We start from the raw sequence: 27,053 nt of genomic DNA on the forward strand, positions 1-27,053 counted from the left end.
CTCTCAAGTTCTCACTCATGGATTTAGAACAAAAAATCATCTTAGAAAGTGGCATTTACTGCAGTTATGTTATCCTACTTATTTTCTTTAGGTCCTGAAAAATTATGTATTGGAAATTCAAATATGTAAGAATGTATTTTTGTTAGAATTAAACGAAGTAACGTTACTGATTTGGGAGAAAAATAGGACTAAAATATGGTGTGTGTGTGTGTGTGTGTGTGTCTGTGTGCGCGCTGCTGCCAGTCATCCTGTAATCCCTAAAATCATTTAAAAGTCAGAGGTCAGGTCGGAGTTTTTCAGACCACATCATATGTCCTTACATACTAACATCACATGCACAGGCTTAAAAAGAAGGTCTTGATGTTTAGGCCTCAAATGCAAAATCAGCATTATGCTGATGAAGATATGATGACAATAGTAGATCATTCACTCACATCCTCAGAAGACACGTCCCTCACCGAGTTTAGACTGAGTTCTCTTTGAATGCTCTGTTAATGCACTCGCAATCAGATTCATCCACTTGGGGAAGGGGTTAAAGAACAACCCACATAAACTGTTCTTTCACATGATGCATCCAATTACACATTTCCACCAGAGAGGGCTCCAAATCCCTAAAACGTACAAAGTGCAGCTTTAAAAAAAGAAACTGCGGAAATAGAGCTACGCCACGAGGGAGCCTCTACTAAATCTCTTTAATGAAATATGCAGCTGTTCGATGTTAAACTATATGTGCAAAAGTTTGTAGACACCCGTTCCTCCAGCTTTCTTCTGAAATCTGGGGTGTTAATATGGAGTTTATCCTACTTTTGTTGCAGTAACAGCCTCTACTCTTCTGAGAAGGCTTTTCACTAGATGGTGGAACATTGCTGTGAGAATTTGATTGAGCATTAGTTCTTGATCGCTCCAGCTCATCCCAAACGTATTGAATGGAGATTCATCACTCCAGAGAACGCAGTTCCACTGTTCCACAGCTCAAGGCTGGGGGACCTTATACACCTCCAGGCAGTGTTTGACCTCCTGTGTGGCTGCTCTCATTCTATTGGTCAGTGTGCACCTGAACACCCATGTCATCAGTGTAGGCACTTTAAGGTAGCTGATTTTGCTAATTAGTGATTATTTTTGGACATATAATGTACTCTGAAAAGCATATTGTGATGTATTGTGATGATGATATGTTGTCATATCACCCACCCTTACTCTACAGCATTGTAGGCTGCTGTTGATCTTTGTTGGTCTTTTCTTCGCAATTTCTTCCTCTTCACATTACAGTGCTGTATATAGTGGTAACAGATTGATGAAGGGGGCAAATTAAAGTCTGAGACATGGTATAACTGACATTGTATAGATCAAAGATAGGAAAGAGGTCAGTCTGTGAAGACTAGAGGACCTGTTTATTCATCTTTGGATGTGCATCTTTTATTTTAGTAAAGATTTTTTTTAAAAAAGCTCCATTGAATGTTCCAGAAAAGTGAAGAATAATTATTTTAGAACACAAAAGCCGGATATGAAAGTGATTTAAAATAATGAGGCCATTTGAATTTTGAAAAAGAAGCGTGACGTGTGCGGTATTTTATTTTTTTTTCTTCATGTGTGTCAGCATGGTTTCCAGATAATGGAAGACTGTTCCTTTTATACTCTTTTCATGAATATAACAAATTGCTGGTCATTTTTGTCAATTCATTCAAACCTTTGTGAGCAAGGCAGGAGTCACTTTATAAACGCATACAAATTAAACGATAAAAGTAGGTTTTCACATCGAGAATTAAGAAAATCAAAACCATCAGATGTTGTAAATAACGTCAGAATTCAGGCTGTCTGTTCACCTCGCAATCTCACTGGAGCCGAACAAGAGAGTGGAGGACTCATATGCTGTTTTCTAAATGAAGCATTTAAAAAAAACACTTTAATAGAATTCATACTCTTTGATAAGAGGATATTCTGCCATGTAAGTGTTTGTTCTGTACATGTGATCAGTAGAAATGTACTTCCCTCTTCCTCTGTAATTGGTTTTTGATATGTTTTGATGTGCAAGTGAATAAATTCTGGAATTACAGCCTTAAACTGTGGCGTCTTTTTAATGTCTGTGTGTTTTGTTTTTTCAGATATGACCAGTTTTGAACAGTGTTCCTGTTGAGGGTTTAACGCTGTAGGTGACCGTACATATTTAATTAAAGCAGAATAATATAGGACAGTTTTTACAGTCAGGAAGATTACCACAAAGCTGTGGGCGGAGTGTAAACACCATGTAAAGCACTAGTTCTTTTGTCAGTGTTGATGTTACATTTTTGTGATGAGCACCGTTCTAAAGTAAGATTTGAGGCAGATTTTATCTCTCCTGGACTTCTACAGGGATAGAACTGCATCTGTATCAGCTTCAAAATGGTGCTGTACAGCCCCAGCATAAAAACAGCACAGTGACATCACTACCTTAGGTTATAGGTATGAATTATGAATTAATATTATAATGTTTTCAATAAATTCACTTAATTTTTTAAAATAATAATTGTTATTAGGTGTACTACCTTCTGTTACCTGCTTCATTTCCACTGGGAATGCGGCGAGAAGTGGACATGTACCGTAAGAGTGAGAAACGAGGAATGTAGCTGATGATGTACTGAAACACAAATTCATCCACATTATCTCAAAATAGTGACTTATCAAAATTGCAACCTATTTTTGACAATTATTTAATATTTTGACATACTATGTCGAAATGTCTTGTAATAGTTACTCATTTGTAGTAATGACTTGAAGTAATGACTTTTGTAAAAATATTAATTTATTTAATTTTGGTGATAATTGGCCAAAATTGTGAGTGAAAAAGCCATATATTAATATTACAACATTAGTGCAAAATCTCTAGAAAATACATCATAATTTTTTATAGACAATCAGTTATTACTTTGGCATGAGTAAAATCTTGATGTAATCGGTACGTTAATTAAAATTAAATATTTTGAGAAAATAAATACTTCTTGGAAAAGTCATACTTTTGACTTTAATTAAATATTTTGGCACACTGATCCTCAGAAACAGAGAAGAGGAAAAACATAAGAGGGTTTCACCAAAAAAAAATCTTAGGAGTAAAAACGTTAAACGTTAAATATTCCTTTAACATTAGCCGTTGACTATGGCTGCGTCCGAAACAGCATGCTAGCGTTCTAAATAGTATGTAAAAATTAGTGCACTCCCTTCAGAAGCCCCGTCAGTAGTGTAGTATGAATAGTACGGATAGTATGCAGTTTTGGACGCAGCCTAAACGATACACGTCGCAGTGCCGGATGTGACGTTCTGACCCCCACACAGCTACGCAGAGCGGGAAACTCGAGAGGAGTAAACAGAGAAAGACCGGCGAAGTTTGTTTTCTGATCGTATTTGGATTAAAGATGAGCAAAAAGGACTCTGGATGTGCGTAGAAACTCATTTGATATTTGTTTCTGGTGCAACAAACTATGTTTTATCATCTATTTCGTTTCCTTTTTTGGTGTCAAGTCGGTGGGTTTGTTAAACAGAACAGTGAGTTCGCGTTAAGTTAGCTGACCTGCTATCAGCGCAAACTCTGCGTCTTAGCTTAGCGTTAAATGTCCCACGGCGATCACGGGAAACGTGAAATGTCTCATATTATACGATATCGATGCTCTATGATGCCTGAAAACGACGCTGAGTCAGCTTTGTATTCTCCAGCTTCTTGTTCGAATTTTCCCGTTCCACCTTAAATGGTGCAGCAGTTACATTCTGGCTGCTGAGCCGTCAGAACGTAGCTGCTGCGCCATTTAAGGTGGAACGGGAAAATTCGAACAAGAAGCTGGATAACAGGTAACCAACTTCAGCCTCGACCGGATCGCGAGGATACTAACTTAATGAAACACTTTAAGGGGTTTTACTGCACACCACAGTCTCGATTTGTGGCTTTAGTGAGCGCATGGAAGTAGCCAGTGCGGCTAACCTGTGGAGAACAGACTCTGATACCAAGCTGACTGATGCGTTATTGGAGAATCGCTAACTCACTTTGCCAGATCAAAGGGACACCCCGGGCGAAATGAGAAATGTAACCATCGCCACATATGTTGTATACATGTGTAACTTACTGTACTCGCATCCTACAGTGGAGCCGCAGTGAATTAGTCTGTATAGAGAGAGATTTTCCGATTTAAAGACTCAGACAGTCCCCTTCTGATGATCTTTAAGGTGGCTGGACCTTCGGAAAAATCGCGTGCACTTTGTTGTTTGCTACGGAGCCCCGCTGGTGACATCCTGTATAAATAAAAATAATGCGTGGCCACGACTTAGTAAGGCGTGGGAACGAGATGATTAAGTCGTGGCCACGCATTAGCATCTCGTTCCCACGCCTTACTAAGTCGTGGCCACGCATTATTTTTATTTATACAGGATGTCACCAGCGGGGCTCCGTACTTTTTTAATATTTTTAAATATATTTCTTTTTAATAGAAAGCAAACCATGGTACACAACCTCAGGTGCATTTAAAAGGAAAATATACATAAACAGTAACTATACCCATAAATTTGCTGGGGGGTGATATACATAACAGTTTTAATAGCTTTTTGTTTTAAAGAGGGCAGAATTAATTCAATATAACGTTCCATCTTCTTTCCAAAGGCAATAAAAAATGGCCTTTTGCCTCAGAATCTACCCTTGTGAATATAAAACCCAGCCATTAAGAAAGTCAAATATCATGTCTTCTGTTTACTCTTTTGACATATTTGTGCAATGCATACTGGGTATTGTAGTGAAACAACATAAATGAAGGAAAACGTGAAATTACAGAATAATACATGACAAAACTAATAACACATTAATCTCTTTCAGACATGTCATCCCCTCGCTGGGTGCCTGTAATAGTCATATTGGTCTGTTTGATGTGATTATCAGGTGCTGACATTATCCTCACCTACTTGAATGAGAAGAACCGACCCTACAGTGCCCAGGATGTGTTTGGTAACCTGCAGAAACAGCATGGCCTTGGCAAAACGGTATTGTAAATGATGCCAGTTACTTTATTTCGTTTACATGATGTTGCATAAAGAAACATTTGGCCTACATCATGACCAAACTTCTGCTAGATGCATGCTTTACGTGTAAATGTAGAGAATGACACAGTTATCAAAGCACTGTGTAGCTTAATATAGGCATATAAATGATATGTGGAAATTAATTCAGGATATCTGTACTTGTTTGTCTGCATTGTCATTTCATGTAGTGCATATAGTAATGTATAATACAGCACTATTGATGTAATTTGCCCCAAGTGTGTTTAAATGTAACTGTGCACTAACAGGCTGTGGTGAAAGCCATGGAGCAGCTGGCCCAGGAGGGTAAGATCAGAGAGAAGGTCTACGGCAAGCAGAAGATCTACTTTGCTGATCAGGTGAAGTTACTGATTTAATACAAAAAAAAATGTGCATACTGAATTTTAAAAATTGTTGGCTTAATTTTTGCTCTTAAAATATTTATGCTGTCCTTGCAGTCTCAGTTTGCTGATGTAAGTGATGCTGATCTGAAGGAGATGGACCGTCGCATCACAGAACTCAGCAGCCAAGTGCAGACAGTCTCCCAGGACTGCAGGCAGCTTGATGCAGGTACATATTATAGCTTTATTTGGCTCTGATCTTGACCCGAATGTAGCCTGACAAAATTATCACTGAACCTAAATGTAGTCAGAACAAATTCTGTCTGAACCCGACTGTAGCCCACAGAACTCTGTCTGAAACCGACTGTAGCCCACAGAACTCTGTCTGAAACCGACTGTAGCCCACAGAACTCTGTCTGAACCCCTCTGTAGCCTAACAAAACTGTCTGAACCCCACTGTAGCCCACAGAACTCTGTCTGAACCCCACTGTAGCCTAACAAAACTGTCTGAACCCCACTGTAGCCCACAGAACTCTGTCTGAACCCCACTGTAGCCCACAGAACTCTGTCTTAACCCAACAAAAAACTGAACCCGACTGTAGCCGACAGAACTCTGTCTGAACTCGACTGTAGCCCAATAACAGTTCTGTCTGAACTCGACTGTAGCCCAATAACAGTTCTGTCTGAACTCGACTGTAGCCCAATAACAGTTCTGTCTGAACCCGACTGTAGCCGACAGAACTCTGTCTTAACCCAACAAAAAACTGAACCCGACTGTAGCCGACAGAACTCTGTCTGAACTCAACTGTAGCCCAATAACAGTTCTGTCTCAACTCGACTGTAGCCCACAGAACTCTGTCTGAACTCAACTGTAGCCCAATAACAGTTCTGTCTGAACCCGACTGTAGCCGACAGAACTCTGTCTGAACTCGACTGTAGCCCAATAACAGTTCTGTCTGAACCCGACTGTAGCCGACAGAACTCTGTCTGAACTCAACTGTAGCCCAATAACAGTTCTGTCTCAACTCGACTGTAGCCCACAGAACTCTGTCTGAACTCGACTGTAGCCCACAGAACTCTGTCTGAACTCGACTGTAGCCCAATAACAGTTCTGTCTGAACCCGACTGTAGCCGACAGAACTCTGTCTGAACTCGACTATAGCCCAATAACAGTTCTGTCTGAACCCCACTGTAGCCCACAGAACTCTGTCTGAACTCGACTGTAGCCCACAGAACTCTGTCTGAACTCGACTGTAGCCCAATAACAGTTCTGTCTGAACTCGACTGTAGCCCAATAACAGTTCTGTCTGAACCCGACTGTAGCCGACAGAACTCTGTCTTAACCCAACAAAAAACTGAACCCGACTGTAGCCGACAGAACTCTGTCTGAACTCGACTGTAGCCCAATAACAGTTCTGTCTGAACCCGACTGTAGCCGACAGAACTCTGTCTGAACTCAACTGTAGCCCAATAACAGTTCTGTCTCAACTCGACTGTAGCCCACAGAACTCTGTCTGAACTCGACTGTAGCCCACAGAACTCTGTCTGAACTCGACTGTAGCCCAATAACAGTTCTGTCTGAACTCGACTGTAGCCCAATAACAGTTCTGTCTGAACCCGACTGTAGCCGACAGAACTCTGTCTTAACCCAACAAAAAACTGAACCCGACTGTAGCCGACAGAACTCTGTCTGAACTCGACTGTAGCCCAATAACAGTTCTGTCTGAACCCGACTGTAGCCGACAGAACTCTGTCTGAACTCAACTGTAGCCCAATAACAGTTCTGTCTCAACTCGACTGTAGCCCACAGAACTCTGTCTGAACTCGACTGTAGCCCAATAACAGTTCTGTCTGAACTCGACTGTAGCCCACAGAACTCTGTCTGAACTCGACTGTAGCCCAATAACAGTTCTGTCTGAACTCGACTTACCCTGATGAAATTTTGTTTGTTCACCCACAGAGCTGAAAGAGCTGAACAGCTCGTTGACCACAGCAGAGATGACATCACAGATCCAGGAGCTGAAAGCTGAGTGTGAAGGCTACAAAGAACGTCTAAACAAAATCAAATCAGCTACAAATCACGTCACCCCTGCAGAGAGGGAAAAGGTCTGAAGCCACTTATGGCATGATTTAAAGGCGTTTTCACACCGGGCAGTGCGTTGTGGCACAGTTGCTATCCCTTTGCTGTAGCAGTGTGAATTTCTCCGTTGTGGGACTAATAAAGGATTATCTTATCTTATCTTACAGTACTAATCCAAACCCAGAACAAGCTGTACCCTGAGTACTTAAGTCTGTTCTTACAAACAGCAGTTGATGGACATAAGCAGCAATTCTGTGACAGTTGCGTTGGTCCAATCAAATGTTGTGCACTTTCTAGCTCTAACTATACATTCTGTCTTGGGATGCTTGGTAATTCAGTAAGAAGGGTAGTAACCAAATTCAGCACAAGTACTCAGGTATGGTATGGTTCAGTGGAAATGACAACTGTACCGCACTGTCCAGTAGACAAAAAGCAAGTGTCCAGCACAGTTTGGTGCTCTCACAGGACTGAAAATAGACACTCCTGATGGTGCTATTAAGGGTGCATTTAGACATGGCTGATTAATCAAGTTGTAAAACAAAATCTGACTATAAGATAGTTTATGAAGCTGCACAATTTTGCTGTGTAGCTTTAGGAAATTGAACAAAATAGATATATTTAGTGTTTAGGCATGATTTCAAATGGATTCTGACATTTTACATAAATTCCTGTTTTGTCCAAACCACAGGTTTACAAGGAGAGATGCCTGTTTGTGAAAGAGTGGAAGAAACGAAAGAGACTGGTAAAGACTTCAGTTTATCAGCTTTACCGTTGTATACTTATCACAGACACAGCATTTACAGTGCACTGATATGTTTATTTTGGACTGATCATTCAGGCGTCTGATATGATGGGAGCCATTCTTGAGGGTTACCCAAAGAGCAAGAAGCAGTTTCTGGTGAGTCTCTAAAAATAGAACAATGTTAATATATAATAATATTGTTTAAACTGTGTAAAATCGCTGTAACACATGGTCTCTTGTGGCTTATTGCTTAAATCTGTCAAAATACAATATGACTAAAATATAGCACTATTGAATGAAAGGAGCCCCAAAAAGTATTCAAAAAGTAACACTAAAGTATTTGTCAAGCTGAAAAATTCATGAAGTTAATTTTGCCAAATCATTTATTTTAAACAGACCATTCTAAGTCTGTCATTTTGTTTTTGGCCAAGTATTCATTCAGTCGACATGAGTTTCAGATCTGGTGAGTTTCAGTTTGTTACCTTTTAAGCAGTTTCTTTGCAGACACCTGCAGGTTTGCACACAAAATTACTTCTGCATTCATGATCCCCATCACTGTAAGAAAAACAGCCCGACTTAAGACATTTTTACCTCAAGAGTCGACCATCAGTTTAATGTTGTACTAAAAGTGCTTCTGAAACAGATGTAATTCTGTTAAATATTTTATGAATAACATACCTTGCCCTCCACAAATATTGGCACTCTTGGTAAACATGAGCAAAAAACAGGCTGTAAAAATGATTCTTTATTGTTTATCCCTTGATCTTTCATTTAAAATATACCTTTATTTGAAGTACAATGATTAAAAGAAAGAACCCATATCTTGTCATGGCACAAATATTTTTTTCAAATATATGTGCCACAGTTGTTGGCACCACTAGAAATTCTTATGAGCGAAATCTAACAAGTATATTCACATTCATATTTCATGTTTTAAAGTTCATTTGGGTGAATAGGAACTTAAATATTCAGCCATGGCTTCCTGTTTCACTGGGGTATAAATATGAGGTGACACACATGCCAAATGTCCTCAGTTGTCCGTCAGTGTGAGAAAGACCAGAGAATGTATCAGTGATGTGCGACAAAATGTTGTTGAGCTGCGCAAATCAGCAAAATGGCTTCAAGGAAATGTATAAACAGTTGAAAATGCACATTTTCACTATCAGAGCAATTATTAAGTTTAAAGCAGCTGAAGATGTTAAAGAGTCTGTCAGGGGAAAAAACAGTGTTTTTTTACAGCCTGTGTTGCTCATATTTACCGGAGGTGCCAATATTTGTGGAAGACACCGTAAAAAATTAAGTGGTTAATGTTAAATACTTTAATTAGAGTCCACAGTAAAAATAATTTGTGCATTTATGCATTTGTTTATTTATTTAGGAGGAGGTTGGGGTTGAAACCGATGAGGACCATAAAGTGGCCATTCCTAACATCTGATGCTGAATGCTGTTTTGACTGGGTAACCATGGACACCGGTTGCCAGGGCACCACCAGGACAGTAAGACGTGAGGCACCCAGGACAGCGAAGCGTTTACTGAGCAGGTCTGTCCACACCGTGATGGGCCACCACACTGAAAAAGTACTGCACTGAACTTGATTCAAATGTGTAAATAATTTCACATGCAAAGGTTTGGAGTTTGTTTTGTTGATTTTTCCAGTCAGCATCCTCTACTGGGAACACACTTGTGTACATTTTAATGCATGATTACTGTTTATTTGTATTTAACATTAAAAAAATGTGGGCTGTGCAAAAGTTAAGGCACATTTTAGTTTATTTTTCTACCAATATGTTAATCTCAGAAAATAAATAGAAAATGTGCACTAAAACATGGAGAAAATGTCATATTTAAGCTTGTTCCTTATAGAGGATGTTATTTTAAAAAAATTTAAAAAATCAACAAAATGTAAATTGCAGGGACTATTCAAACTTTTGTGTATGACTGTATAGACACAATTTTGCCTTTTGGTTTATGTGCGTTTGCCAGTAACTGAATCAAGGCAGCATATTTTATCCATGTGTAAATGATGTACATTTTTGAATCATTCATTCAAAGCAGAACTTTTTTCAGTGCAATCTCTGCCTTTGTTACTCACATGAGTGATGCACAGAACTGTAAATAATGTACATAAGTTTAAAGAATGCACAGAACTGTAAATAGGTTTCAACATTAAACATTTATTTTCTGATTACAAACTGCGTTCATACAAAAATATTTTTTGTCTAGAATTCTCTGGTCTGAATCAGCAGACAGTCTTAGGAACAGTGCTGTCTGTGATGCACTGAGTCTCATTTGCATGGAGTCTCTGGTCTCCACTCGCTCCACATTATGGCTAAAGACAGAAAGAGTCCCTTTTTTCCCAGCACAGGTCATTCAACAGCCTGATTAATCGTCATTCATTAAAACACGACCTGAATGTACAGAGATTCAGTTTTCCTGAGTACCCAGTATTCTTAAGGTAAACATTTCCTCATTTTAATTAGTCTTTGATATACATTCCCATTTTAATTACACATTTTTCTTCAGAAGCGTACGTTAAGCTATGTCCTGGACTCTGTTTTCACTTTGTCCTTTAGTCCAGGACTAGACTTAATCCATATGTTGAAAATAGAAATCGCAATAAGTCAAACTGCAGTGTCTTTGTGCTGAACTAAATGAGTGTGGTACAAGGGGCAGCCATAGCCAACAATATAAAATCAGTTCACATCATTGTCATTTTAGACTGAAAACAAACCAAAAAAAACAAAACAATATTTGCGACACGCATGTCTCCCTCCCCCTCCTCATTTTTAATCATTTGTGCGCAGATCTTTGGCCACAGTGCCAAAGAGTAAGACCTCCTAAACTGGCACCCCATATGATCAGAAACGAAATAGAAATATTACTATTTGTTTGTGCCGCATTTGTGTGGATACAGGTTTTGAGAAATTAAGTATAAAATTTTATTACCTGTGATGTCACTCAGCCCCCCATCAGCCAAATTTGTTACGTTTGCGCTATTTTAATTCTCAGGTTATAAAGCCGTAATGTTTTGAGGAGTGATGTCACTCAGCACCTCACCAGCAGTCAAATTACACCACGAGCTTGTTTGTGTGTGCTGGTCTGTGCAGCTAAGAGGAAACAAATGAGACATTTTTGGTGTGATTTGGACGTTTGTGTGGGGCTGAATGACTTGTTCAATTATTCCTTTTTTAATTGTTCTTTAGCCAATAATCTGATAAGACAGCACAAATACGATTTTGGTGCTATTTAGCCGCTGGTGGGGGGTCTTAATGATGTTAATCAAAAAAAAAGGGCTTTCTAACTTGATAATTAAGTTGCTCAAATGTTTGTTTTACTATCACAAAGACCAATTTGATCCATCACAGGGAATTTTTCTCAAAAACAGAACAAGCACAAAAGATTGTTACATTTTCTGGCACGAAAATAAAAAACTAATATTTTTATTCCATTTTTGATCATATTGGGATGTCAGCCCCATAGAGGTAGGAGTAAGCAACAAGTGTCTGTCTCATTTCAGCTTGTATATTCATGAATCATTATTCTGTATACATTAATCAGAAAAACAAAACACAACTGTAATAGATAAAACCCCACGCTACCTTTAGCCCCAGCTTTAAAACAACACAAGCAAAAGTCTGATTTATATTGTGCTTTGGGATGTGAATGAGGTAAGAGAAGATGATTGCGCATAGTACACCAGCCTCATTAAAACGAGTTGGTGGGGAATATTTCAGCAATTTGCTTGTATAGATCACATTATATATATATATATCAAACCTCCAGCCAAAGAGTTCTGACAGTAGAGGGTTTGATATCAGAGGTAAGCAAGAGACGATGCACACTTCAGCTGGAGCAGGCGGGCAGACGCACAACCCAACAGGAGATAATCAACACTGACGTTATTGCATTGCTTTCAGAAGCACTGGAGAGGTGCAGATAAATTCCCTGTGGAACTGGGGTGTGGGTTATTTACTTATCTTATCTATTTTTAACCCTTCTTGTTATGTTCTTGCACAAAACAGCTTAAATCTTAAAACATTTTAGCCTTCTTTTTACATGAATAAACCGGCAGAGAAAAATCCTTTCAAGATTACAAAGAGCTCCGTTTTGTACGCCTTACTGCTGACTTTTTAGAGAGCTTATTAACTGTTAAAGAAACGTGTTAAAAATGTCAGGCTGAACACAGATTAGGCTTAGTTCTAATCTAAAAAGAGTACACAATTGGGAATCTCCAATATCTGTCTGGTTTTGTCCAAAACTAGCCTTAATCTGTGTCCAAATAACTCTGACCAAATATGAGTAAAGATAAAGCAATAGTATCAGGTATAAGCATAAATAATACATATATTTAAGACTTTTCCCTGGTCACATTATGATTACATTTACATATTACATTTTCAGAATTTATTCTATTGATCTAAATGCTAAAATTTAGGTCAATAGAATATACCAATGCTAAAATGTATAGATTTTAATTTTACAATCCAATGGTTTTAGGTAAACAGTGTTTTGCCGACTGATATGATCATCAGTTCGCAATTCTCAAACTTCTCCAACTCAAATAAACAGCAGAAACTTTTTAAAATAATACAAAAATATTGTAGCACCAGTGAAATAATTTGTTGTTTTGGTTTATTAGTTACCTCTTATTTTTAAGGATGCACTGATGTAGAAATTATGGCACAATATCCAATGTTTTTAAGGTACGCATCTGCTAATGCCAATTTTTAATATGTGTATATATCATTTTTAAAAATTCTGAAGGGTTATAAATGCAGTAAAATGAATAAAATACAGACATTTCGGTGTAGTAACCCAGCATAACCTAAACATTCTGCTCTTAAAGAATACAATAAATACTTGATTAAATATTGAAATATTACTAAACATGCTGATATTTTTAAGAAATTCCAATATGATTCCACTTTTAACTTGCATCCTGACTTATTTTTATTACTTCATTTACATACACGTCATTGTGTAACATGCTAAAAGTTATGTTTGGATACATTTAAAAGGTTTTGTTATTCTAACCATGATGGTGTTCCATTATTCAATTTACCTATGACTTGTATGAGGTTACAAACCAGAACAACCATCTATAGTTTCGTCCAGTTGGGCGCAGAATGCAAACCTTAGTGACGCTGCAACCAAGAAGACCAACATGAATAAAAAATGAGTTGTGAACATTGGCTGATGTCAGTCAAGCTCCAATCCCAATCAGTTTTGTAGCAAAGTAGCAAATAAAAAATGCTTGGAATTCACATTTTCTGAACACACCCCAGTCCAGATGTCCCATGTCATGCAATGCAACTTTTAATTAGAAACGACTATGTTAACCAGTATTGATGCATTGTTTGTCTAAATGAGACGTAATTTTCTCCATTTCAAGATTTTGTAAAATCATAGTCACATCACATTCAAATTGTCTGCTCTAACAGTCTAATTACTTAGTCTCACTGCGGGAAACCAAAAGGCTCAGCTGTTAGCCACTTATCACTTGTGTGACAGCCAATTAAGGACCCTTACAGACCGCCTGCTTTAGGTGGCATTAGTGTGTTTGTGTGTGTGTGTGTGTGTGGATAAACCCTGCTGGTAGTTGTGCAGCCAAGAGTAGCCTGACCGCTCTACACAAACTCCAGATCCACAGCCTGAGGGGGAACGATCTCCAAAGTTTCAGTACAGCTGTCCATTCAGCTGCCTCAGAACGCCCACAACAAACTCCCTCAGCGTCTGTGGAAGAACACATACTCAGTGAGGACTACACAGAACAGAACACAGCCGCACTGGAAAACAGTGGAGTAACTGGCCTCAGATCTCTGTAATGGTGTAATCATCAATGATGCTCTTTTAGGTGTGTGTCTATATCGACAAAATTAGAGGACTGTCATTATATTGCTAAATTTTGTGATGTCTTTAAATGTATTAAAACCCCACTGGTGAATTAATAATGAGCATGTTTGAAGAATGGCCTGCACTGTTTTTGAACATCATTGTTTACTTTTATTGAGTTATATGAATACAATGATTCATCAAATATCTGCAAAAACTGGCGTGGATTGAGCACTTTGGGACTGGGTAGAGGACTCAGTTGCATATGGCAGCTTTCTGCGATATCAGAAAGGCCACTATCACTATAACAATTAATATACACATTGTGCAGCCCAGCCAAGAAACTTCCATTTTTGTCAAGTACACTAAGTGCAGTCAGTACACTATGTGCAGTCTCAGGGTCAAGCTACATTTGTGACTATCGACAGATACTGTGGTGGGTTTTGGTACTCAATGTGGTCAACTTTTGACAGGAAGGGGGCATTTGAGTGACATGCAAAATGGCCAATCAGACACTGTTGTTAGCAGTCACTGCATTTCACTGTCTTTTTTCTGAGCTTATGTCTGATGTATTTTCTTCCACCTAACAAAAGGACAAAGGTTTTAATGGACTCAGCTCAAAATATTCCTACATGTATACATACACACCAACCAGCCACTTCATTAAGTGCATGTGTTTGTAGTTCTACTATTACAGACTGTAGACCATCTATTTGCATAACTTTTTAGCCCCCTTTTACCCTTTTACAACTCCCACAAGACCACCTGGTGGTCATTAGGGGTCTGGACCATTGAAGTACAGGGTAAAAGAGGGACAGAAACAGATGGACTACAGTCTATTATAGTAGAACTACGAAGTGCATCTATACAGTCAGTGGAGCTGATAAAATAGACAGTGAGTATAGAAACAAGGAGGTGTATGTAATGAAGTGGCTGGTCGGTGTGTGTATATTATTGCACAAAATAGTTCAAAAACAGAACTGAACAATATGCAGACTAATCTGTGGTGTTCACACAAACACACATCAGGTTCTCTAGCTCACTGAAAACCAGTGCTGATTGTTTTTCTACGCCTGAATGTTGCTTCATGCCCCATACATCACACTTACATCTCTAAGCGTCACTCTGCTGGAGGCTTTCCTTGAGCTAGTGGGGTGCTATGCTAAAGGCTAACTTGAGGCTACAGGCAATTACTACTACACTAAAAGTCTGATGGCTCCTTCCAAATGTCCCTCTAAAGTTCGCTCCTCAGTAACAACCTGGACTAACATTAACACAGACTGTAACTGACTACACAGCGGGAGATGAGATTACTGAAAGAAGCGGCTCAGCCAGTCAGGTGACGTTAAGTGACTCCCATTAGTGTGTTTTGCAATGCATGTATGTTGTTACCTGGCTTATTTGTGGCATACTGGTGAAACTAAAGCCTTAGGAAGAATTCTGGTACATCATCAACTACCACTGCCTTCCTGAATATTTTTGCTGCTGGTGAGCCCACACCACATGCACGCGTCAGTCAGCAGCTTTGTGGTATTGGTATCCCAGAGCTGCATTTAAGTGCCAGTACTGGCGCTGAGACCAATACAGTATCAGTGCAACCCTATTCAATAATACTGACAAACAGCCTTCAAATTAGGACCTTTCCAGAAGAGTCAGGGTAAAACTGCATATAGAACAAAGAGTATGTAACTTGTACACTGAATGCTGTGATCTTAAACATTTCAGTCCAATTCCTGCATCTTGCTCTAACTAAAGCAGGGGTGTCCAAAGTCCGGCCCCGGGGCCAAATGTGGCCCGCGGATTGACTGTAACCAGATTTCCGACTTATATGTTGCAACTGTTCCTTTCACTTGACTGTGGCAGTAGTGCTGCAAGCCTACAATGAACTTACAACTGACCTGCAAATTAATTTACCAAAAGATATTTACTCACAAAAAGTGCAGCTGATAGTGACAACCAGCAATTTCAGGAGTAATGGAACACTTATTCATTAAGAGCCATAACAAATGTGCACCTCATATGTCAAGAAACTGTAGTTAATTCCATATGAAAATACATTATGAAAACTAGTGTGGACATTACAATAAATATTCAAGTGGAAAGAAGGCAAAAAAACTAAACCAGCTTTTTAACTGAACAAATTCAATAGTTTGTACAATAAATGTCACTTGTTTTATATTCTTGTTTTTTTCATATTTTGACTATAGAATATTTAAAGTAATTTATAAGTAATATTTTGGGAAAGAATGACCGGCCGTCAGGAATGTTGATAGGGTCCATTCTGCCCCCTTTAAAAGGTTTGGATATCTCTGCTCTAAAGGGTTCATTATCGTCACAGTGCAGGCAACTGCTTGCTACTGGTGACTAGCTAGAAGTTAGCTTGTTTCCTGACGGACTGATAAAAATAGATGCAGTTAATCAAAGTGTAACTGACCAAATTTCAACAGTTGTGGCCCCAACTTAGCGTACAATAAATATCAGATGGTCTGTTTTCCTGTTATGAGGCTGACACTAAGTCTCAGGAAACGTATGTGTGGTGTTACCTGGGGTTTGCAGTGCTCCTCAATCCAGCTGAAGACGCAGGCAGAGAGCTCCTGAAAGCTGCTGACGGAGACGGAGGTGCTGAAAGACTGGAACAGAGAATCCATGATGTTCTGGAACACGCTGAACTTCACCTGGTCTGACACCTGCTCGCTGCCCTGCTGAGGGTTATTCTGGTGGGCCTTCACTATGTGCTCATAGTTGCTGTAGAACACATGCAGACAAAACATGTCAGAAATACAAGAACATTTGCAATGAGCTGGACAAAATAGCAAAAAATGTAATATCATGTAATTTTCATGATACATGATATGTCAAATTATGAATACAGTGATTTGTACTCAACAGTACATACTGTGCTGCATTAAATCCAGTGAATTAAGATGCTATTATGCTCTCTTTGTACTCAAACATGCAGCTAGGAAGTATTTAAGTTCTGATGATGTTCACAATATATTCAGAAAAGCGTACTGTGACATACTGTGATGTCATTTATCATGATAATGATAAAACACTGTCATATTGCCCAGCCCTACATTTGCATATGGATGCATATTCTAAACTATTATATTGTCAAGCAGAACAGAAAAATTAAAATGTCCATTTTAACCACTGGAACCCTTGGAACTACAAAAAGATGGTTTTATTTGAAACACAGTTAATCAAAAAAAGGAGAAATTCTAATGAAAGTGCAGATTTCAAACTCAATCCACATCACATCTGCGTTTGTACGTGGAAGATAGATATATATATATATATATATATATATATATATATATATATATATATAAAATATAAAATGTGTCATGTTTTTCATTACTTGACATTAAAACAAATAGAAAAAGCTGTTGACACATGATGTAAAAGTAATTAATTGAGTCATTCGCCAGATAATTATCTATGCTATTACATAAGTATGTAGTATAGCAAAACTAAACTAATAATATGTGTCTTCTGAGAGTAAGATTTAAAGGGGGTAGTGATAATTTACAGAACTACAAAGCTGCAAAGTAAAAAAGGTCATTCAGAATGTGCTTTTATTAAGTTAGATGCTTTTATTTGGCTAAATCAAGCTGTGAAGCAAAGACCAGCACCCCCTGCCTCATCTGTCTATTTCATTAATTCAGTGCGCTGCAGGGTGTTGCCGCTGCTGCTAAAGTGGGTCACAAGCCACGTCCAGCTCTCATCCTCTGTGTTTATGTCTGAGCAGTTAGCCTAGTCATCACAAACGCAGCGGGACAAAAACTACAGTCCTGCTAGTCCACCATCAGAAAGCTTTACAGAATACTAAGAGACATGCAGTCTTACCCTCCTAACATAACATCAAGAAATAAGTTCATTCACGTGCATATATATGCATGTGTGTTTTTAGTGTACTATTTCTATTAATTTGCAGAGTTTAACATATTAGGAATATACATATAAAATGTGCCGTAACTTTGGACAGACCACATTTTATGTTTCCTTTTCTAATATGTTAAATTCAGCAAATAAACAGTAATTGTGCATTAAAATGTGCAGAAGTAAATGCACTAGCCCTGCTAGTCAACCATCGGAAAGCACAGTTTTCCCTTCCTAAAATTAAGAAATGCGTTCATTTATGTGCATTTTATGATTATTTATATTTTATATATATATATATATATATATATTTTATTCATGATAAATAGCCCAAAAGAAACAGCCCAGAATGACTTGGAAAAAAGTCTGGTTCCACTGACTTGCATTAAAAGTAAAGTATGTTTTTTCCTTCTCCTGTAAAATTACCACTTTGGTAAAGTGATATATTTTTATAATACATTATAACTTTGGACAGGCCATTTTTTTTCTAATATGTTAAACAGTAATTGTGCATTTAAATGTGCATTAATGTGTTCTCTCTAGAGGCTGTCAACAAAACATGGAATTTTCCCAGTGGAACACAAACTTTTGCATACGACTGTATATAAAAGGCCTCTATAGACAACATAATCATAAGGTCCACTTACGATGTTTGTGTGCTTTTATGTACCAAGTAACAATAATTATTTTGACTATTTTCTAGCCTCTCTTCAACCTTTATTAAACAGCCTTTTTTTGTTACAGTGCCTTTAATATTGATATACGTAAATGTGCACCTTTCTGAATGGCTGTCCTGTATTGTGCCTCATTCAAAAATCAGCCCAGGCTGGAATCTTGTTTCTAACTTCAACATGAATGGGTGGGGCTTAACTGCTGTGACATCACACAAACGACAAATACTAAATGTGCCATTTTCCAGCTTAGTAGCTGTTTATGCACATCAAAATTCTTTTACATCAAAATAACAAGGCAAACTGGGTTTTCTATGATACGGCCCTTTAATGAAGTGTTTTAAAGACTTGTTCATCTTTTTCCAGTGAAGTGCTTTGGAGTCTCTGAAAAGCGATGCATGGTGTGATCCTGTTCTGTTAGCTTAATTTTAATTGTCTGTCCCTTTTTAAAAACTCTGATTAATCATGAAAATAATCAGTCAATTACTAATATAAGAGACTGTGCAGCTACAGAGTCAGTTCATCACCCGTTGTGACAAAATGCAAGTACCCAAATCAATAACAAACAAATTAACCCATATTGCATCACAGTGAACTTCAGTCTGATTGCTTGTGTCCCGGTTCTTGCTGTTCTCTCAGTTGTGTGTTATCTCCTTCTCAGTGAGTGTGAGGGTCAGATAAAACCTTCTGATGTCCTGCCAAATACAAGCAGGCCAGCCTAACGGGATAAGCCCACTTACACTTGTGTACAGAGACATCCAGCCAAACATAACAGTGCCAAAAGAGCCGTGTAAGTGGAATTATAACAATAATACTAGCTAACAGGGCTGTCATTAGCGACATTTAGATGGTAAATTATGTGATCAGATTTTTGCAAAAGGCCAGACAGTTAAAATGGAGTTACCATGCTGTAAGCTTTCAGAGATCATTTAAAATATATAAATATATATATATATATATATATATATATATATATATATATATATATATATATATATATATATATATAAACTACACATACTTTAAAAAGACTTTCTAAACTTTTATAAGTACTATGTAGCAAAAATGGGCATCTCTCACTGTAAAAATTTAAATAAGCATAATTATCAAAATGGACAAGTTATTATTACTAATTCACTGAGAAGGTCAATTTTAATCCTTTTTATTTTTTCAATCAAGTAGTTGGGACAGCCTGCTTCTCAAGCTTAACTAACTGGATGTAACAGGATTTCAGTTCTGGGCTCTTTGGCTTTGCCTGGCTTCAAGTCTCACAATATGGTAAAGCTAACACATGTCATGCTCACTCTACCATGCCCCATGATCTCTGAACCTCACTTACGTTTTCATAATCTTCAGAGCCATCACTTCCTTTCTGAGTGTGGACACTTCCTCTTCCTGCTTTTTCTTCTCTTTATGAAGGAACTGAATGTAGTCTATGGCTGAAAAAAACACAGACAAAGCGTCGCGTCGAGAAACCAATCAAGCAGGCATTAGTCAGTTAGAAAGTGATGCTCTGAATTTACTGGAGTCAAATTCACACACCTACTATATATATATATATATATATATATATATATATATATTATATATATATGAGAGAGAGAGAGAGAGAGAGAGAGAGAGAGAGAGAGAGACCAGTCTCCTGTTAGCAGGGTCCAGTGGCTCAGTTACCAGAATAAATTTTTTGTGGTTTTAATATGAAATAGTGTTGCACTCTCAGACTAAAATACAAAGTTAATTGCTGGGGAAATATTTATTACATTGAGTTTAACAACTATCAAATACAAAGAGCATCCAAACATTGTACTGTTTCCTAGGTATTTTGATTTACTGGTTGAAAATCTGTGAATTTCCATAACAAGGTCAAAAAGCCAGAGTGCATGAAATTTCCTTTTGAAAACCCACATATATTTTAAACAGACACCATTCTAAGAACCCATCATTCGACTGGCTCCGGATGTAATGTACGACATTACATCAAAATTTTAAAGCACCATTGTGTAACTTATAGAAACACTTACTTTTCTGCAGCACTGTGGCTTTGCTGATCTTCTGTGTGGCCATAGCAAACTCAGACTGCTGCTGACAGGTGGGCACTATAGACTGCAGGTCATCATAGCCTTTCTGCGGGTATGCATGCAAAGCAAATACATTCAAAAATGATATTGGTACTGTACTGGATGTGAAAACACTGAATACATTCAAGAACTAGCGTGGGTGCATCAGAAACCAAATGGGCAGGGAGGGGAAAGTGGGGAGGGGCTTTTGTTATACACACACGCACATTAAAATTACTGGGGTCTTTATTATACATTTGAGGGGTTAAGAATTTTGGGGTTTATGTTCTCAGATTAGATATTAGGTAACGGGTATTAAAAAAATGTCTGTATGAGAACAGAAAGTTGTTTATTTCCTTCTTTATGTGGGCCAAACCAATCTGTGTAGTAGATAATTTGCTCTGTAGAATCATTTTTAATCAATTTGAATCATCAAATTGAATTTTGACCTCAGAACTGAAAATATATCTGACAATGCAAACATGATATTCTCATTATTTCTGCTGTATCAAAAAATGTATTATAACTGAAGTTCTGCATTTTGTGTATCATTATAATCCTAAATAGTATCATTTGAATTTAATAAACTCATTTGTCCACTACAGTTCCTCAGTAGGCTGAGTGGGATTTTTACAAATGTTCTTGTCCAACCGAAAATACGTTTTTGTGTGCAAAGCATGGACAGAATGATTCTTCTTGTTTATCTATGTTTTTCTTTATTTCTCTTTCCTCAGCCTCTTTCAGATACTCAGTTTCTTATACCTTAATAGCGTCTCTGCGTTTCTGCTCCGCCTGCGTGTGGGCTTGTCTCCGGCGGTCTTTATAGGAGTCCTTGTAAGTGGTCTCATGTCTGTAGTCGCTGTCTTCATCATCTGAGGCATAAAACCAAAACATAAATCAGACGGCAACTACATAACTGTCCCACTGTGGAAAACGCAATGGCTGCCTTCCAGTTCCGGCTTCTCTAAGTGTTTAAAGGGCATATGCTACATTCGCCTGTATTTGTTTCCCTTAACTGTGTGGTTTTGTGTACCAAAAACAGTTTTATTTGACCATTTTCCAAACCTATTTTTATTCTTTAGCATTAGACATGCTGTCTTTGTTTCTGTGTCTCTAAGACTGATTTATGTAGATGACCACTGTTCTAATGGGCTACTCTGTATATTCAAAAAGAACTCGGAGCTCAAACACCCCTTATAACTTGAGTGTGAATGTGAGGGTTATAGGTTAGAAACTTGTTGTTTGAATAAGTGGATATATGTAAATGCATAGGTTTTCGTGACATCACAGAAACACTGTATTGCAGCTTTATTCCTACATATCGACTGAATGATACATTCTGCAACTTCAAAGTCCAAATAACATGGACAACCAAATCTCTTTCTTTCGAATAAAGAGTTAAGTAATATGCAAACAATGTCAAAGTTTCAAAAGGTACCATTGACTACTCAGTCTGTACAGTCCACATATGGAAACTATGCTGCACAAACAGCCCATTTTGAATTCATTGTTTTTATGATGTCATGAGAACCAACTCATTACATATCAAGGCATATTCAGCCTACAGCACTTTAGCCCCACTCATTCTTAATGAAGCTCTAAGGAGTGTTTCAGCTCTGACTGCTTTTTGAATAACACAGAACAGGGCAGCCAATCAGCTTATTTATCATCAGTCTCGTAATTTCTTTTCCTTTTTTAACATTTGAAATCATCTGTTGCCATGGATCTCGAAAGCCTCAGGCTTTATCTTCAGCTCAGCATCACAGTCTGAACACGCTGCTTCCCTGGGTGAGACTTTTGAGCGGAATCAGCCGAACTGCTGTGCACATAAACCAACATACAGCAAACATTGACAGAACAGTGAGATTCATACATTTACATTGTTTATAGATGCGAATATCCACTCATCTCATTCTGTTTTCCATCACCAAGATTACACTGCCATTTATATTTACAATGAGAAAAGAGCCTCTGTTTAGACTTGATGTACTTTCTGCTGTTTGTATGTAAACAGTTTACTCCACAGGAGTTACTAAACTGGTCATTAACAGAATGAATAGGCTTCACGTAAACACTGCCACTGTAGAAAGAACCCTGCAGAGAACAGATGTAAAATGCATTCTGATCTTTTCTGCACACACAATGAATTATTAGTTTTGACTGTGGGACAAAAACAGGAGGGTAAAACTGAAATAGTCACCTGTATTTGGTACTGAGGAGGCGCTAGTGGATCCTATACTGTTGGCTCTGGAGACCACTGTTCCTTTACGAGAGTTCTCTATGAAGAAACCTATTAAAGAGGAAATGAAGCAATACTTCACATAGGCTTACATGGAGAAATAAACATTAGACAGAGCATTAGGGAACTGCTTGATCAAAACCCACTAAACTGCACATATCGTTACATACCTCGACGAGGAATCAAATGTCAGCCAACTAATAACTATTTTGTATCTTTTACAACAAATACACTAAAAAAAGCAATGAATTTATTAAAATAGTTATACATATTAGGCTACATGTTATTAACTATAAACTATATTACATTAACACAACTTACTTTTGGAAGTAATTGTGTTCACATAGTACAAAACCTTTGTCCAAAAAACATCACCTTAAAATAGTAACTTCCTAACTTTTAATGTAAGTTAATGTAAAGTGATTCCAAGTACATTTCTAGTTGTCCAATCAACAAGAAATTTTCACACAATATAAAGTACAGCTGCTGTTTTAGATGATAAAAATAAAAACTGAAATACATTTCTTTTTGGACAGCAATAACATATAAAAGCTATACTATGTATGTTTTGGGGATTTGGAGCCCTCTCTGGTGGAAATGTGCAATAACATACAACATTTTGTAATGTAGGTTGTGCTTCGGAGTGATCAAAGCAAACTAAGTCTAAACTTGGTGAAGGACGTGTCTTCTGAGGACGTAAGTGAATTATCTGCTATTGCCATCATATTTCCAGCAGTATACTGCTGATTTTAACAGAGCCGGACCTTCTTTTTGAGCCTGAGATGCTGATACGTGGATTTTCAGGGCAGCTCACAGCAGTGCATTCACACCGCAATTTAGCCTGTTTTTTCCTCAGACTCAGTAAAGCTACTTCTTTCAAGTTTTACCTAAAATACATACACAGAGCAACATGTACAATTTATATACACATTTAAATCAAGCAAATTCAGTGTGTTACTTTGTTCAGTGTACAGTACAGGTTATTACTGGACAAACTGGTTTAAGACAATCTTACAAGCAGTCTAATTATGTAAAGCACTTAAAAAAAAAAGTTTAAGCACTTACTGTGGTCAAAGCCATTGTCACTAAAAGTGCCGTCCGTCTGCTGAGCCATGATGAGGTGAAGTGCAGAACAGGGAATAAAGAAACACTTGGATTAGTTCATTCAAAATGACAAAATGATGCTCAACGCTTTCTCTTTCCCTCACAGAGAAGGACTGAGAGAGACACACCGAGATATAAACCACCAACCAGAACTGAAAGTTAACACACCTACACACATGGCACGTCACGTATCTGGGGCGCCAATACTCCCTACTGCGATATGTCCTCAATAAACAACCATAAACACCCAGCCATGCCAGGCAGTGAGGTTTTACTGCTTTACAAAGTGCTGGCACCATGAAAGGGCATGCACTTTAACTACCACTAAGAATTAGACATGCCACTTACAATGCCAGCAGTTACGGGGTGGGCAGTACAATCATACTGTATCGTTATCGTGATAAACTATGTCACAGTGTACTTTTCTGAGCGTATCATTGAGATCGTCAGCATACTTCTTTACAGAGAGATCTTATTTAGTCCTGTTCAGCTTAACCAGATCAGTAAGACATTAAATAAAAATCAAATGAGTGTGTTTACATGCACTTTATGATCCGATCATCACCGAATTAAAGCAGTTATCTCACGTGGTCATGCAAACATGCAAACTCCCATTTCTTGGATTGGATTAAAGCCTCAGTCTGCATATGTGAGAAAACACAGCACTGTCTTGGAAATAGTAGCAACTAGGACCAAAACAGAAACCAGTTACATGCTGCAAAAGTGACTCATCATGTTTATGTCAGGTCTTATTCTGGGAGTTTTTTGGCTGGTTAAAAGTCAGAAATCTGACTGCCTGCCTCATGCAGACCCAGAGTTTTCCCTTTATCTGATTACCCAAGTGCATGTAAACATGTGGAACTAATTACTGACTAAATCTAATCTGCAGTTATCAAATTGTGCATGTAAATGTACTCATTGTACTCAAATCTTCTGTTTTTAGAGGGGAATTTTCAAAATTTCTGCATAATTCAATCATTTAGATAAAGAAATTTACCAACTCTGATTCTTTACAGTGGTGGTGATAGGAACCAGGGGGTGTGATGTATACAATGCAAACACAATTTTTTTGTTTACCATTCAAAACAACCAGTGAACCCAAACATCTTCTGAGCTTTCATATGTAACGTTGATGATGGTAAAATAGTGGTAAATCAAAAGGTTTCTTTATGGACTATTTGACCATAAAAAAGATTAAAACAAATGAACTGAAATACATTTAAGTCAAAACTTTAGCACAAAACTACCATAAAACAATATGCCAAACACCAGACAGCAGATATCTAATCATATATTATAATAACTTTCTGCGAGGGAGCTTTCAGAGGCATTAAAGTCTTCAGATGTCTGGTTCCCATCACCTCCACTGTGAACAATTCTCACTAGGCAAGTTTATCTAGAACTGAGCGCTTCACATCAAACCACTCTGAACGGCTTTGTTTACATCTCAACCATTTAGTTATGTAAATGTTCTTAAAAACCGGTGGAGTTCCCCTTTAATTACAAAGTAAACAAAACACGTAGGTACGCTGTGGACTTCATTATGGAATAGTAAAGTCCCCTAACTGAGCTATTAGGCTAAAGCGTCAACTTATGGTGTTTAAAGATTATAAAAAGCGCAGGGAATATGAACCATCTATGGCAGAAATAAATAAATAAATAAATAAAAAACACAACATATTTCTCCATCATCGCAGTTGAGCTAGCTCAGTTACCTCATCTTATCCAGGGCACGTTAGCTCAACTAACTGGCTAGTTTAGCTGTAGGTCTGTGACAAAACAATGGCCGCGTCCCAACTCGCATACTAGCACACTAAATAGGCTGTAAAAATAGCGCATATACTATTATAAGTGCACTCATTAGTATAGTATGTGAAGTACAGAAGTGTGTGGTTTGGGACGCGGAAAATGTTCTAAGAGATAGGCTAGCATTTAGCAAGCTAGCTTACGTTATTAAGTTAATCTGCAGTGACAGGAGCTGTGTGAGAGTTGACGACACTGAAGAAGGCGATCAATCATTTCACATAAATAAGTTTACAGTTAAGTGAAAGTCAGCTTTGTAGCGTTAACTGAAAAAGTGTGCCGAGTTAGTTAAGCTAAGTTAGCTTAGCATAATGGCAGCTAATTAGTGAGAGGTCTTACTGAGGGGCTCAACTATTGGTATCTTGTTTTTCACCAAAATTGGTTGTATTACAGAACAAAATTAAGAAATTTTTTTAAAAATATGAAGATGTTAAGCTCGTTATTCAGCACTAGCCAGCTCAATAATGCTGAAGTTGGCGTCCTATTTGACATGACTTTTCCGTTCCACCTTAAACGCAGCAGTTAAAACTCTGGAGTCTGCTCAGGCGAGAGAATGTCGACGGCTGCACTGTTTAAGGTGGAACGGAAAATCGAATAAAAGCTAACTTCAGCTTCGTATCAGCTCCTTCCGAGATAATAAATAGGCTGATAGATACTCTTACTGTTTGGTATCTAAACTAACGTTATACATTTTGAATAAAACTGCTGAGAGGAGGTGTTTTACAGGTTCTCACAGTCTCATAATTAGCCAGCTAACATACTTTCTAAGAGTCTTGTTATTCTCTGAGAAGGAGCTGGCTAGCACTAGCTAGCTAGCTAAACAATAAAGCTGAAGTCAGCTTCTAATTCGCCAGCGCCCGAGCTGCCACAATGTTACTGCTGCACTGTTTAAGGTGGAACGGGAAAACCTGAACAAGAAGCTGGGAAGCCAACTTCAGCCTCGAAGCTGAACAAGACAAACGCTCCAAGTTGCTTTTTATTTAGCTAGCCCGCTAACTTTAAGGTGAAAGGAGCTGATTCCAGCGTGCACTGAGCGTCATGTGGTGGAAACCAGACGCGCTAACTATCTGGTTTGGCTTCCAGACACAAACAACGAAAACAGCTTATAATGTTATGATTGGTTTTCCTACTTTTTGCCAGGGATCCTCCGGCGACGTGCTGGGTTCCGTCATTTTGGGATGAACACAAAGATCACGGGATGAGAGGATGAGAACAGGCTGAATAACAGCGCCTTCTGGTGATCACTACTTTTTAGGAGTCAGAAAGAAAACAAG

At 38.1% G+C, this 27,053-nt stretch overlaps 2 protein-coding genes across 3 annotated transcripts; one reads left to right on the forward strand and one right to left on the reverse strand.

Annotated features, from left to right (window-relative positions):
- Positions 1 to 3,144: 3,144 nt before the first annotated feature.
- On the forward strand, positions 3,145 to 9,924 carry LOC118821213 (PSMC3 interacting protein). Its single transcript, XM_036589720.1, has 8 exons — positions 3,145 to 3,408; positions 4,892 to 4,992; positions 5,298 to 5,387; positions 5,487 to 5,598; positions 7,330 to 7,475; positions 8,138 to 8,191; positions 8,288 to 8,347; positions 9,570 to 9,924. Exons 1-8 carry the CDS (start codon positions 3,387 to 3,389, stop codon positions 9,624 to 9,626), a joined length of 642 nt encoding a protein of 213 aa, XP_036445613.1. The 5' UTR covers positions 3,145 to 3,386; the 3' UTR covers positions 9,627 to 9,924.
- Positions 9,925 to 10,345: 421 nt separating this feature from the next.
- mlx (MAX dimerization protein MLX) lies at positions 10,346 to 27,011 on the reverse strand. Of its 2 annotated transcripts, none has more exons than XM_036589721.1 (8): positions 26,910 to 27,011; positions 23,938 to 23,977; positions 22,834 to 22,923; positions 21,396 to 21,505; positions 20,598 to 20,700; positions 19,916 to 20,015; positions 16,567 to 16,768; positions 10,346 to 13,924 (listed from the first exon to the last, which is right to left on the reverse strand). In XM_036589721.1, the coding sequence occupies exons 1-8, from the start codon at positions 26,949 to 26,951 to the stop codon at positions 13,868 to 13,870; spliced, it is 744 nt and encodes a 247-aa protein (XP_036445614.1). In that variant the 5' UTR covers positions 26,952 to 27,011; the 3' UTR covers positions 10,346 to 13,867. The 2 variants fall into 2 exon arrangements, with proteins under 2 accessions (XP_036445614.1, XP_036445615.1); XM_036589722.1 differs by having other exon boundaries at positions 23,938 to 23,974; positions 26,910 to 27,003.
- Between the last annotated feature and the right edge of the window lie 42 nt (positions 27,012 to 27,053).

The sequence above is a fragment of the Colossoma macropomum genome, unplaced genomic scaffold, assembly GCF_904425465.1.
Source record: "Colossoma macropomum unplaced genomic scaffold, Colossoma_macropomum, whole genome shotgun sequence".
NCBI classification, from domain to species: domain Eukaryota; kingdom Metazoa; phylum Chordata; class Actinopteri; order Characiformes; family Serrasalmidae; genus Colossoma; species Colossoma macropomum.

Excerpts from the sequence above, each read along its gene's own strand:
- mlx (XM_036589721.1), bottom strand. The coding sequence starts at position 26,951 with ATGACGGAACCCAGCACGTCGCCGGAGGATCCCTGGCAAAAA. Across the intron at positions 22,924-23,937 it reads TGACAATGGCTTTGACCACA|GTTTCTTCATAGAGAACTCT; the intron begins GTAAGTGCTTAA and ends CCTCTTTAATAG. Across the intron at positions 16,769-19,915 it reads GCTCTGAAGATTATGAAAAC|CAACTATGAGCACATAGTGA; the intron begins GTAAGTGAGGTT and ends TGTGTTCTACAG.
- LOC118821213 (XM_036589720.1), top strand. The coding sequence starts at position 3,387 with ATGAGCAAAAAGGACTCTGGAT. Across the intron at positions 8,192-8,287 it reads GGAAGAAACGAAAGAGACTG|GCGTCTGATATGATGGGAGC; the intron begins GTAAAGACTTCA and ends CTGATCATTCAG. Across the intron at positions 8,348-9,569 it reads AGAGCAAGAAGCAGTTTCTG|GAGGAGGTTGGGGTTGAAAC; the intron begins GTGAGTCTCTAA and ends TTATTTATTTAG.